The 14,649-nt window shown below is 41.3% G+C and overlaps 1 protein-coding gene across 3 annotated transcripts in view; it reads right to left on the bottom strand.

The window, feature by feature from the left end:
* TPR (translocated promoter region, nuclear basket protein) overlaps positions 1–14,649 on the bottom strand; it is a 49,032-nt gene that overhangs the window by 9,660 nt on the left and 24,723 nt on the right. For all 3 annotated transcript variants that reach the window (XM_076339554.1, XM_076339556.1, XM_076339555.1), the window contains exons 30-42: positions 14,467–14,597; positions 13,883–14,093; positions 13,363–13,509; positions 12,721–12,919; positions 11,816–12,021; positions 10,999–11,060; positions 9,875–10,083; positions 9,291–9,563; positions 8,327–8,475; positions 7,387–7,470; positions 5,294–5,494; positions 1,059–1,190; positions 423–513 (exon numbers count right to left, since the gene is read on the bottom strand). In XM_076339554.1, the coding sequence (XP_076195669.1) occupies positions 423–513; positions 1,059–1,190; positions 5,294–5,494; positions 7,387–7,470; positions 8,327–8,475; positions 9,291–9,563; positions 9,875–10,083; positions 10,999–11,060; positions 11,816–12,021; positions 12,721–12,919; positions 13,363–13,509; positions 13,883–14,093; positions 14,467–14,597 (2,095 nt within the window). The remainder of the gene's footprint in view (positions 1–422; positions 514–1,058; positions 1,191–5,293; positions 5,495–7,386; positions 7,471–8,326; positions 8,476–9,290; positions 9,564–9,874; positions 10,084–10,998; positions 11,061–11,815; positions 12,022–12,720; positions 12,920–13,362; positions 13,510–13,882; positions 14,094–14,466; positions 14,598–14,649) is intronic.

Genomic DNA, 14,649 nt, shown 5'->3' with positions numbered 1-14,649 from the left:
GAGTTGAAAATGTGAAGGCAGGTCTTCAAATTCTGCTACCACATTAACACAGACATTTTTACCCTTGTAAGAGTGGGACAGCTCAGTGCTCTTGTCTAAAATCACTTAAAAGAGGACTTGTGCCAGCTATGTCAACACCAGCACCGAAACAAACTATTGATTATTCAAGTGCTGATTTAGCGAGAGATTAATCTACTGAGCTATCAACAGCAGTTTCCATAGCAACCAGAGCTTGCAGGGTTTTCAAAGACTGTAGAATAAATTCAGAAAAGAACATTTCAAAAGAATCTACATTTCAGGTTAAAACGGTCTTTAGCATTTCACCTTATATTCTTACTTTTAAGTGCATATTTTAACACATGCAAAACAGCTTCTACATTTTCCCCCCTTACACACTTTGAAGAAACATGGAATAACCATACCATTGTTTTGAGAATCTGCTGCCCTCTGGTTGCTTTCACCTCCTCCCATGCTTTCCTCAGTTTCTGTTCCAGGATCTGTACCGTCAGCACCCTAGAAAAAACACATAAACATAATACGACTTAGCACTAAACAACTTATAGGCTGTAAAGAGAATATAAAAGCAGCACAAAAGTATTCAGAAAGTAAACAAAGTAAAATATATGAAAATCTTAAAATATTTCTATAAATATCTACAAAATCACGTAAATGTATACAACTGTATGAAATCTCAGAAGTTTTGCATATCTGTACATGCACAAATGTGAACAATGTAGCCATCATCATTCAATAATAACAGACAATGAAATATCCAGCTTTTGAAGAAACTGTCTTACTAGCTCTGCAACTACAGTATTTGTTGCTGGCTCCTGTACTTTGCATTTTCATTCAGCCCCCTTAAACATTCAAAGTTGATTTTTCTTGTGAAAACACCAGCTATAACAGAAATCACTATCACCTACTAGCAGCCTCAATTTTCTAGGATTAATTCATACTAAGATTTGAATACTTGAATGAGAAAATCTATGCAGATGCATCACATCACCAGTTTATTCCAAGAAATTTAACAGGCTATAAAAAAAAGGTACAAATCTCACCTCAGCATCATCTGCTTCATATCCATCATTACCATCAGCACTACCAGTTCCTTCATTACTGTCATCACCTTCATCTCCCATCCCTGTGTCTTCATCATCATCCTCGTCTTCCTCTTCCTCATCTTCGTAGTCCTGTGATAAGACCATAAAAAAGCCTTCAGGAAGTGCAGAAAGGGTAGTGGAATAATTTCAAATCTTGAAGTGGTACACTTCACTTTGTGGTACACAGATGACCTCTGTCTGTGGATCTCTTTCTGAAGATGTTCAGCATTTATTATCCACAGAATACATGTATGTATTTTTCGATTGCTGCGGTAGGTTGACCTTGGCTGGCTGCCAGACACCCACCCAGCCACTCCCTCACTCCCTCTTCAACAGGACAAGGGTAGAAAATACGACAGAAAAGCTTGAGGGTCAAGATAAAGGCAGGCAGATCACTTACCAATTACCACTATGGGCAAAAGACTCAACTCTGGGAAAATTAATTTAATTTGTTGCCAATTAAAAATAGAGTTGGATGATGAGAAACAAAGACAAAAACTAGAATACCTTCTTCCCACCCCCTTCTTCCTAGGCTCAACTTCACTCCCTCATTCCCAACTCCTCTTCCTCCTCCCCTACCCCAAGCAGGGCAGAGGGAACAAGGAATGGGGGGTTGTGGTCAGTCCATAACAGCTTCTCTCAGCTACTCCTTCCTTCTCACACTTTTCCCTCTGCTCCAACGTGGGTCCTCTCCACAGACTGCAGTCCTTCAAGAACTACTCCAGCAGTGGGTCCTTCCCACTGAAGGGCTGCCGTCCATCACGATAAACCTGCTCCTGCATTGGCTCCCCTCCACAGGCCATGGTTCCTGGCAGTACAGCCTACTGCTCCATGGGCTGCAGTTTCCTTCAGGGAATATCCTCCTCTCCACAGGCTGCAAGGAAATACCTGCTCCATTGTGGTCTCTTCCATGGGCTACAAGGAATATCTGCTCCGATGCCTGGAGCACCTCCTTCCCCTCATTCTTCTTTGACCTTGATGTTCGCAAGACTGTTTCTCACATTTTTTTCTCCCTCCTCATACTAACACTGCCATGCAGTGTTTTGCCCTTTCTTATATATGTTTTCACCAGCTGATGGGCTCAGCTGTGTCCTGCAGGGGGGCCACTGCAGAGCCAGCTGGAACAGGCTGTGTCTGTCAAGGGGCAGCCCCCAGCCTCTCCTCACAGAGGCCACCCTTGTATGTTGAATACTCATAGATAATCTAGAGGCACTGTGGAATTTTATGACTTCAAAAAAAAAAAAATCAAGCCGCATTAAGAAGTATCTTTAAAACACTAGAAGTTCAGGCTACATAAATACAGACTATTTATACAGTCAAAAAAATATTTTGATTGAATTAGTCCTGCCAGGTGACCTTTACAAAGACAAAATCATAGAATCATAGAATCATTAAGGTTGGAAAAGACCTCTAAGATCATTGAGTCCAACCGTTGACCCAACACCACCATGTCCACTAAACCATGTCCCTAAGCGCCTCATCTACACATCTTTTAAATACCTCCAGGGATGGGGACTCCACCACTTCCCTGGGCAGCCTGTTCCAATGTTTCACCACTCTTTCAGCAAAGAAATTTTTCCTTACATCCAATCTAAACCTCCCCTGCCGCAACTTGAGGCCATTTCCTCTTGTCCTATTGCTAGTTACTTGGGAGAAGAGACCGACACCCACCTCGCTACAACCTCCTTGCAGGTAGTTGTAGAGAGCGATGAGGTCTCCCCTCAGCCTCCTTTTCTCCAGGCTAAACAACCCCAGTTCCCTCAGCCGCTCCTCATAAGACTTGTGCTCCAGACCCTTCACCAGCCTCGTTGCCCTTCTCTGGACACGCTCCAGCACCTCAACGTCCTTCTTGTAGTGAGGGGCCCAAAACTGAACACAGTATTCGAGGTGCGGCCTCACCAGGGCCGAGTACAGGGGGACAATCACTTCCCTACTCCTACTGGCCACACTATTTCTGATACAGGCCAGGATGCCATTGGCCTTCTTGGCCACCTGGGCACACTGCTGGCTCATGTTCAGTTGGCTGTAAACCAGCACCCCCAGGTCCTTTTCCGACAGGCAGCTTTCCAGCCACTCTTCCCCAAGCCTGTAGCGCTGCGTGGGGTTGTTGTGGCCAAAGTGCAGGACCCGGCACTTGGCCTTGTTGAACCTCATACAGTTGGCCTTGGCCCATCGATCCAGCCTGTCCAGGTCCCTCTGCAGAGCCTTCCTACCCTCAAGCAGATCAACACTCCCGCCCAACTTGGTGTCGTCTGCAAACTTACTGAGGGTGCACTCAATCCCCTCACCCAGATCATCGATAAAGATATTGAACAAGACCGGCCCCAAAACTGAGCCCTGGGGAACACCGCTCGTGACCGGCCGCCAACTGGATGTAACTCCATTCACCACAACTCTCTGGGCCCGGCCGTCCAGCCAGTTTTTGACCCAGCGAAGAGTCCACCTGTCTAAGCCGTGAGCCGCCAGCTTCTCTAGGAGAATGCTGTGGGAGACAGTGTCAAAGGCCTTGCTGAAGTCCAGGTAGACCACATCCACAGCCTTTCCCTCATCCACTAGGCGGGTCACCTGGTCATAGAAGGAGATCAGGTTGGTCAAGCAGGACCTGCCTTTCATGAATCCGTGCTGGCTAGGCCGGATCCCCTGGTTGTCCCACACATGCCTTGTGAGCACCCCCAAGATGAACTGCTCCATATTCTTCCCCAGCTCCGAGGTCAGGCTGACAGGCCTGTAGTTCCCCGGATCCTCCTTCCGGCCCTTCTTGTGGATGGGCGTCACATTGGCAAGCCTCCAGTCACCCGGGACCTCCCCCGTTAACCAGGACTGCTGATAAATGATGGAGAGCGGCTTGGCGAGCACCTCCGCCAGCTCCCTCAGCACTCTCGGGTGGATCCCATCCGGCCCCATAGACTTGTGAGCGTCCAGGTGGCGTAGCAGGTCATTGACTGCTTCCTCTTGGACTACGGGGGGTTCATCCTGCTCACCTTCCCTGTCTTCCAGCTCGGGGGGGCCGAGTACCCTGAGGATAACTGGTCTGCCTGTTAAAGACTGAGGCAAAGAAGGCATTGAGTACCTCAGGCTTTTCCTCATCCTCAGTGACAATGTTCCCCCCTGCATCCAATAAGGGATGGAGATTCTCCTTGGCTCTCTTCTTGTCATTAATATATTTGTAAAAACGTTTTTTGTTGTCTTTAACGACAGCGGCCAGATTGCGTTCCAGCTGGGCTTTTGCCTTTCTCATTTCTTCTCTGCACGACCTAACGAGATCCCTGTACTCTTCTTGAGTTGCCTGCCCTTTCTTCCACAAGCGGTAAACTCTCCTTTTTTTCCTGAGTCCCAGCAAGAGCTCCCCGTTCAGCCAGGCCGGTCGTCTTCCCCGCCCGTTCTTCTTACTGCGTATGGGGACAGCCTGCTCCTGCGCCTTTAAGACTTCCTTCTTGAAGATCGTCCAGCCTTCCTGGACCCCTTTGCCCTTCAGGACCGTCTCCCACGGGACTCTCTCAACCAATGTCCTGAACAGGCCAAAGTCCGCCCTCCGGAAGTCCATGGTTGCCGTTTTGCTGCCCCCCCTCCTTACTTCACCAAGAATCGAGAATTCCACCATTTCATGGTCGCTAAGCCCAAGACGGCCTCCGACCACCACATCTCCCACCAGTCCTTCTCTGTTAGTAAACAGCAGGTCGAGCGAGGCGCCTCCCCTGGTAGGCTCACTTACCAGCTGCGTCAGGAAGTTGTCTTCCACACACGCCAGGAACCTCCTAGACTGCTTCCTCTCTGCCATGTTGTATTTCCAGCAGACATCCGGGAAGTTGAAGTCCCCCATGAGAACAAGGGCTAGTGATTGAGAGACTTGTGCCAGCTGCTTATAGAACGCTTCATCCGCCCCTTCATCCTGGTTGGGTGGTCTATAACAGACTCCCAGCAGGATATCTGCCTCGTTGGCCTTCCCCCTCATCCTTACCCATAAACACTCAACCGTACCAACATCACAATCGTTGAGCTCTATACAATCGAAACACTCCCTAACATACAGGGCCACCCCACCGCCTCTCCTTCCTCGCCTGTCCCTTCTGAAGAGTCTATAGCCATCCATTGCAGCACTCCAGTCATGAGAGTCACCCCACCATGTTTCTGTGATCATGTTTCTGTGATAAATAAAGTAGCTCATAAACAAAGTAATTCCTTGATATACATACTTCCTGCTCGCCTTCATTTTCTTCATCATCATCATCTTCATCATCACTATCAATTACAATGACATCATCTCTCTTCGATTGACCATCCTGAGATGAAGAAGTATTTTGTTGATCTGACTGAAGAGGTCCAAGATCTATTGGGATAGACTGGGAAGTTTCTTCACTATCTTCCATGGGAGTGTACTCTCCCTGTGTAACACCCTGTAAAAGATAAAAGTAAATTACCAGAAGAAACAAAATTAAATGCAGCATATACAATTCTTAAAATGTTCTTCAGGAAGGTGTCCATTGTATTTCCAAGAGTTTCCTGTTTCCACTCCTAGCTCTCAACCTCGACCAAAAGGAGGAGGCCTGTTCTACAACAGAAGTCCTTCACTCCCAAATCTGATCTGGGATGGGTGCCATCATTAGGAATACTGTATTCATATATGATACATTTGAATGTACATCCATAAAAAGCTGCTGTCTAAATGTTTACCTATCTATTTCAGATAACCAAGGAGCTATCACCAACACAATAAGCATTATTTGTACAATAAGCAAATACAGATACACTGAGCATTGTAGACAGCTGAGGAAGCACTCTGCCCTTAGTTCACATCCAGCCAGAACAATTGCCTGGTTACTTAGAGGGGCACCCTCTGAGCACACCACCAACACTGCAGTTACTGTCAGTGCACAAGACTGCTGATGGGACAACGAGAAGAGAAACAGACTCTGATGCTTACAAGAGAAACACTAGTTATCACTGTTTCTTAATAACTAACCAAGATAGGAAAGGACAAAAGAGAATGCTACAGAAGATTGTCAACAATCAACTACTGACAACTAAAAGTCTCCCCAGGATCAAGGAACAACCATCTCTCTTCTAAGCATGAACTCTGAGCTGCTGTTTTAGAGTTCTTTTGGTCTGGAGGAACAGTACTGCAATTCACATGATAGTCAGACACAGAGCTAGCAAATAGTTCTCTTCCCATTCAGCATGCATGCATATTCAAAGCACGTATGTATATTCAAAACACTTGAATGAAATCTGACAAGTATGACTAGACATGTTGAGAAAAAAAAAAAAATGCATCAGGGAGAGTCCCCCACAACCTCTTCAAAAAAAAAAAAAAAAAAAATTCAGGACTCTACCACATACATTTTTTAGCATTCAAGACTTTTGGTTTAGGTATGATAACTAGGTTCTGTTATTTTCTGAACAACATGTCACTTTAATGTTGCAAATGACTGTCTAGCAGCAGAATTCAAATAATCACATGGAGTACTAGAACTGTTAATTAAAGAACATTTAAAGATATCTGTGGAATAGAAAGCACACAGCTGGGATTTAATGGGAAGAGAAATGTTTGTCATACCTTTGAAACATATGAAGGATAGGAGGGGAAAAATGCCTGACTAAAGACTCAGTACCCACCACTGCTTAAAGAAAATAGGTTCCACACCTCAACGTAAGGTTTTGCCAAGTTAGGGAATTACCATAACACTTTTGCCTGTTTCTGAGGTAAAAGGAGATTAAATTCATGGTTTTCACTTATATTTGTCTTTCCTAACACAGCTACAATGGACATTTTACAGAACTAGAACAAAACCAACTTTTTTTCCTTTGTTTATCACATCATGACCCATCTAACACTAAGCTTGCTCAAGGATTTGTCAAGTCTTTCTGTAAAAGAAAAGCCAGAAAGCAAAGAGATGTAGCCCAAAGGAGTAAGCGCAGAACTGAAAACTCCAATTTCATTTTAAGACTGTGACTCATTTAACCTCTATATCTGTTTCACTGTATAAAACTGGGGTTAAGGATACTAGGACTTCTAAAACAACACATCGAATTACAATTCAAAATTGCAAAGCTTCATTAACATTCTGAATGTTACTTATATAGGTATGTGTAGAGTACAATAAAAATTGAGTATCTATCCTTGAACATTGCAAGTCTAAACTTTAAAAGGTTATAAGTGGTTTCCACTGGAAACCTGCAGGATCTGATTTGAGGTTTTGCTTCTAAAAATATTGAGAGGTGGGGGGGGGGGGGGAAGGATAGCTATTTCTGCTGAAATGAAGATTTTCTTCTTTTCAAATATGCTTACTTCTCCAATTGAGTCTTGCGAGTCTTGATTGTATGTTTGAGCTTCTACCTCACCATCAGTGCTCTCTTCTGCTGTCACTTCCTCCTGAAAGAACATATATTTTCCTCGTTTAAAAACATCATTAGCCCTAAAGTTTGGTTCTTTAAAATGTTCGAGATTTTTTTTAACTTTTTCTAAAAAAAAAATCTTTTCCCACAAAGGTCATGGGCAACATTTTGTTCCCCTTTTACTATTATTCCTTAGCTCTGCTTTTATCTAGCACCCCATTTCCCTGCCCTGGAGAAATACAGTTTCCCCATTCCAGTCCACTGGACCTCAGTGTCTCTAAATCTTTTCAGGACCAAAAAAGAACCCTCAAGGTTTCCCATTCCACCTCCATCCTCTGAGCAAATTAAGTGATAACGTTCTTACACAATCTTGCCCTTTTCTGTTATGCAACATCCCTCTCTACAGAGTTAAAACATCGTTGACTTCCTTAACATTATTCATGAGTTGCTTGCTGTGAGGTTCTGTCTCAAGTTCATTCCTTTTTTGCAGGACATCCCAATTCTCTCACACCAATATTTCACATGCATCTCCTGTAAGCTTTTCCATGGAACTCAGCTTCCCTGGCATCTCCTCAAGTACGCTATTTTACTCCAGAGTAACTGTGGATAATGACCTTCCAGACCACACTGAAAAGTGTTTTAACTTCTTCCTCCTCAACGCTAGGATACACCCCTCTCTCTTCCATCCTACAGTTCACTAAGATTTGCATCATTCATTGCAACTGGTATAACCTCTGCCTTTTACAATACCCAAACATAATTGCTTCCTCCCCAACAGATTAAGAAGTCATGTTAAGAATTAACTGACTTGCTCTGAAGTAATATACTTGCTCTTCCCATCAAAATCTTCCAAAGGGACAGATTAAGCAGTAGCATTTTATGTTCTTGCAAACCTCAGGTCCAACTCTTTGTATGCTTCTCAGTTTTTTTGGAAGAGGTACATCCACTGTTTCCTCTGAAATTTGGTCCGAGTTTTCCACAGTGTTATCCTCCTCTTCCTCTCGTGGACGTTTAGACAGTGAAGAACTTGGGGTAGCTGAAACTTAAAAGAGCCTCTAAGTTATTTTCAGAACAACAAATATACAAAACAGAAAATCAAAAGGTTTGGTATTTTAACTCTGGAAGATCGCCTCTTTTTCTGCATTGAATGATAACAAATAGAATCAGACAGAATCACCTTGTGCCGTTTCCTAGCACATGAAAACATCAGCCCCTTCCTTTGTTACAAGTCTTATGCTCTTGGACCTATATTCACAACCTAATTGACCCCAAATGTAAGCTTCAGGGTACAACTAAAATTTTTTTTCCAACATCTTTGCTTCTGACAAGTACACCTAAAATTTTAACAGAGTATCAGCTGGGAAACAAAAAAAGCATTTTCAAAAACGTATTTTGGGGAATAAACATTCTACACCAAAATCTACACGATGTAGGGCAAACAGATGTGCAACAGTATCACACTGAGTAGCTTTAGAGTTCTCTGTATTTTATATTCCAGCTTAAGTAGCTTACTCATGACTCCTAAAATTAACCTTGCTCCAACAGTACCATGGAAACAGAGGCATCAAGGTTTAACATATTAAACCCCAGTGCTGCTCTGAATAGATAAACAAACATGTGAGTTTTTATTTTTTACTTTAAGGAATGCAGTGACAACAGCATTTCAGGGGTACCATTTCTGAAGGTTCAAGAAAGGAACCTAAACTCAGAAGTTTGTAAAATGTGCAACAAATGTTTTCCCTTGGGCGGGGGGGAAGTGCAAATTCTATTGCTGGTTAGGCCTGGTTTGACAAGGGTCTAAATGGAGCTACTTAAAAGGAACTATTCAAAAAGGTAGGCCTATAAAATAAAACCAACCTGTGCCGAACACTGCTGTAGAAGTGGAGGGCCTCTCTATTTGAGAGCTCTGTACAACTTCTACAATGGTAGGGGATGGCTCCTGATTAGCAGGCTCAATCTGAGGATGACTTTGCTGAGTGGGCTGCACAAAAGCAGTCGCTTGCGTCTGCTGCTGAACAGTCAAGATGGGCTGAGAGAGAGATGTCTGAACATTAGGACTGGTGGAACGCACAGACCCACTAGTGCTTCCAAAGACTGGAACATGCTCCACAGGTCCTTCTGATTGCATAGCTGAAAGGCAAACAGTAGCACATTCAACTGTCTTCATATTATCTAGCACAGTTCACACTCTCCATTTCAGAATGCCCTAAATAAGCAGATTCAGTGTTTTGCAGATTGAGTTAACATTGCTTATACCCATCTTCAGTTGGGGAATCATGAACTTTGTTGCAACAGAAGTGGTCATAAAAGTACAATATTGAAAGAGATGCAGGGACAATAAAACTATTTGAGGTACTTTCAAACTAATAATTACCAAGATTTCAAGGCAAAGGTAGCATTTATGATTACTGTAGATCCTTATACTATACTAAAATGCTTACCTTCCTGAGTTTCCACCTGTGTTGTAGGCATAACTGTGGCTGTTGGAGTAGTGGTAGGATTAGTGACTGTAGCAGGAGTAACCATTGGACGGATACTGGCTCTTGGAGTAGACTTATTCCCAGCTATTGCAGCAGCAGTCACTTTACTTGGAGTTGACACAACAGGAGTTGGTTTAATATTTGCTGTTGGTGGATCTGAAGTGCTAGCACTGAAAAACAGGATATTGGTTTCATCATGATAGTGCAGAAAACAGATTTTAAAAATACCAAATGTAAATATATTATCATAGCCAGGAATACTGATTTTTAAAGGTTTAAAATTTAAAAGCCTGACAAGGGCATAATGAATTGTCTTCCAAAATTTGTTTATAGTTAAAAAAGAAAAAAGACAGACACGCTATGCCATGAGTAGCATTATGTCCAGCTTAGAGATCTGACAGGTTTCTTCAAAGGTAATCAACTAGAAATCCGTAAGCAGATCAAAAGCAGTAGTGCGTAGCTCGTACTGCTAGCTGTGCTGGGTCTTTATTTCAGTGAGTAATACACCTTCCATTAAAACTAACAGATTCACTCAATACAGAGCAACATCATCTCTTGGTTGAGACAAGGATCAGCCAAATTTTAAGAGGCATTTTTGAAAGCCTTGCTTTCACAAGGATGCTGTCCTAAAAACTGAAAGGGAGTTTGTTATCTAATCCCATTTTAGAGCTTAGTCACTTGACTATTTTATCTGTTGTTAAGAGTTACCATCTATTTAGTCTCTTTCTCATGTTTGAGATTCTTGCACAAGGAAGATCCCCCCAAAACCAAAAAGGTTAAAGGTAACAATCAAAACTGTACAACTTCAAGAATCTTGAAGTCTGAAAACATTTTAAAAAAATCTTTTGTTTCCCAGATACCACGTTCCTCATGGTTAATATGACAGTTTAACAGCTTAAAAGCTTTGTTGATTAAATGTAGCTGAGAAAACAGGAGGAACATATTATGTCAATCAGTATCTTCAAAGTTGCTTAAGAAAAATTGTGAAAAGCCAGTGGTTTACTAAAAAGAGCAACTAGATAAAGACAAAACCATGGAACGCCAATCACAGAAACTCTGCAAAACCCCCAAACCCTTCAACTCACATTCCTCTTTCACCTGAAGCTGGAGTAGACTTGAGTGAGATTTGCCTCTGCTGTTCTGGGACCTATTAAGAAACAGAAGTATCGTGCCATGTACATAACAAAACAGAGCGAGCAATTTGGTAAAACGCTTCAGCAGTCAGATCTTTACTAACAATCGTTTCTTTAACAGACTTGTTAGCATACCTGGTCAGACTCTATGATTGTTGCAGATTCTCCGGGAAAAAAAAAAAAAAAAAAAAAATCATACCAGTCATACCAAGTATGCAAACCAATTCAGTAATTTCTCAGGTATTTTCTGAAGCTATTGAGACAATAGCAGCTAGAACCCATTACACTGAATGCATGGATAACAACAGAATAATAGAGAGCACAGTGCAAACAGTTCATTGGCCGATTCACAGTGAATGATATAACTGTATGCTCGTTAGCACTGGGAATTCTGACTATGGCAGGAAATAAGTTTTAAATTAAGTTCTGAATCCTTACTAAAGCCAACTTTTACATTTCCAAAACCAGGGGACAGTGGAACTCGAATAGCGCATTTTGTTGGGCTCATTGATATGTTTTAATTTTCTTTTTTTTTTTTTTTTTTTTTTATCCCAAGTGTAGGATTCCTATGACAAGAATTTCCATCCTATTTAGGATGTTTAGAAAAAACACTTTCACGTAAAATAGTCCTGAGTATTAACTAGTGTATACACAAAACTGAACCAAGTTGGACAATGGTGCTCGTACTCACAGCTGTTGCTCTCGTTCAGTCATGAGACATGCAAGCCGTTTATTTCCTCTCACACAACTAGCCAAAAGGATTTTGTACCTTATTTGTAGACTCTGGTGGCTCATCTCGCTGTTCATGGTGTCGTTCTTGCTGCTCTCTCAGCTCTCTTTCCAGACGGCAGATTCGACCTTCATACTGAGATTTGAGTGCACTCATCCGCACCTCCAATTCAGTCTTCTGCTCTTCTAGTGAACTGCTCTTTTGCTTCCACTCTTCATTTTCTTTTGTTAGCTGTTCTTTTGTACCTAATTGAATAGGAAAGAATTCAGTCTTGCTACTGTAAAGCTGCCTACTAAGTCTCTGCATGTGGAATACCTGTCTGTTTTAATAGGTTACTGAAATATTTTGAAATCTTAAAAAAGTTAAGCTCTCAAAGGAGCTCTTAGAGGTAATTTTAACTTTCACATGCCATTTTTCTATTTAATTGCAATTAAATAAAAATAAGAGTATAAAAATATATAATAAATATATAAAAATAAAAAATTAAATAAAGAAGTAGTCACAAAAGAACAAGATGTTTTCAGCAAGCTCTTACACCATCATTTCTCTCAACATCAATTAAAAATAGAGGAGGCAGTATGTTTTGCACCTGTATGCTTAGGGAAGACAAGAGGGAAGGGGAGAATTACCTGAGTCGTTAGTAGGGTCAATCTGCTCTAATCAACAAACAGATAAAAAAACCCGGGAGTTATCACATTGTCTGGCCAAAACTAAACAAAACTTTTTTTACCTCCAGTGTACAGCTAGTTATATACTTTTATCATCTCCTGAAGGAATTAAGTTTTAGAACAATTCCTGTAACATCTAATCTAGAAAAAACTTTTAAGTAAAATAGGAAGTAGGCCATATTTTCCTAAGCATCCTGTCTAAATGCTTTTCCATAGGAATAATCAAAAACCCAAACAGAAGATGACACCTTAAGGACAGAAAAAATATTGTAATACCAGCTAACTGTGCAATTTTCTGCTTGGCCGCAAGCAAAGTCTTCCTAGTTTTCTCCTCCTTCTCAGTGATCTGTTGCCTGAGCTGTTCTTCCTGTGTAGTCTTCTCTTGCAGATCTTGATGAAAACGAGCAAGTTCTGATTGTAGCTGCGTTATCTGCTCCTGAAGATTTCTAACTTCAGTTTCTTTTTCTGCTACAGTCTATAGAGACAAAGAGATTGCAGCTATTGGCCATAACCAGCTACTTTGGCAAATATATAGCCTAACAAGCTCCAACGTCCTAGTATTAGCTGGCCACTGTATTAAGGTTAAAAAGCTTCTAATCAATGATAGAGAAGTCCAGTCCTTTCTGAACGCAATAGTTGAGAGAACAGCATTCTTTTTCCCGCTTATTTATTCCAAGAAACAGCATGAGATACACTACACACAGGATTTAAACCAGGTTTAAGGTCCCTCTTTCCCAACAAGGTAGAGGCACAAATAGGCACGTGTACGCACATGTATTTCTGTGCATACATGTGCACACGTGCACATACACACAGAAAAACTCCCCCACATTCCTCACAGTTATGTATTTAAGATTGCAGTAGAGTACAATACTCTGAAATTGTTCACTGTTCTTACCTTGTTCACTCTGTTCTTACCTTTTGTAAACTTTCAACCTGAGTCTCCAAAGACTTTGTCTTCACTTCAGCTTGACTGAGAGTGTCTTTCAGCTCTTGTACTTCCTGGACAGAAACTTGTTCTTCTTGTTGTTCTATAAAAGACTGAGTTGATGCTTTGGCAACCATCTGAAATATGTCAAGTGGTATCAGGCTAAAGGGTACTATCTGATTAGAATGTCATTACTTTTACAAGTTGCTTCTGCATGCAAACCGATCATTTAAAAAGTTGTAGGCAAAACTCAGGAATTCTAACGAATGCTAAAGTTCTGCTAAGAATACTCAAAGTATTAAGTGATATGCAGCTCATGCTTTGTGGCAGTTTGAGCTAACAGCAGAATAAATGATGTAATTTTCTGCTTTTTTCTCCACAGGTAAGTACTCATACAGTATTATATTAAGGGAACATGAAGATCATCAGCTAGATTATGCATGACTCTAGATGAAAACATACAGGTTTTTTATAGAATTTCTTTGCAAACAAAAGAAAAAGCATATTTACCTTATCATGCTGTGCTTTCAGCTCCTCATACTGAGTCTTGTACCTGCGCCCAATTTTCTTGACCTGTGTTATAGTTTTCACTTTTTCTTGTATGTCGGCCACTTTAGCATCTAGTTCTTTCTGCAAAGTGTCCTTTTCCGTTCTTATTTTAGTTACTTCATCCTTCAGGCTCTGAACAAGATTCTGGCTTGTTGTCAAGGATGCATTAGTTCTACGTAACAAGAGATTGGAGGAAGAAGCAAATAAGATATTTGAAATCGAGCAATACTGAAATGTATTGATTTTTATGTAATATCACAGGCATTATCTGTAATAAATTATGTTTTCTAGGATTTTGCAATACAAATGAGTATTTGTAGAATACAAATTATTCTACAATACGTTAGTTTAGAGTAAGTTCAGCTAAAAGACAGCTTCCAAAACAATTCTCACTTCATTTTATCTGCATATTATCAACCTACAGTAAGAATACCAAAGGTTTCATAGTTACATGGAGACAGTTAAGAAGTTACACTTCCAGATACAGCTTTATTTAAAATATTTTGTTTTGCTCAAAACTTTTTACTAATTGACTTATACCACACCTGGCTATTTCTGCTTTAAGCCTGCCTGTTTCTTCACTCATTTGTTGTATACGCTTGGTGTTTGCCTCCTTCTCTGAAAGCAGCTTCCGATACTCTTCGAGATCAGTGTCCTTCTGTTGACTCAATAAATGCTGAAAGGTTGAGAAAATAGTTGCATTTTCTAAGATGATTATACAGTTATAT

This window comes from Aptenodytes patagonicus, chromosome 5 (genome assembly GCF_965638725.1).
Source record: "Aptenodytes patagonicus chromosome 5, bAptPat1.pri.cur, whole genome shotgun sequence".
In the NCBI taxonomy this organism is placed as follows: Eukaryota; Metazoa; Chordata; class Aves; order Sphenisciformes; family Spheniscidae; genus Aptenodytes; species Aptenodytes patagonicus.
The sequence above is the reverse complement of the archived record's forward strand: the minus strand, read 5'-3'. Positions and strand labels throughout refer to the sequence as shown.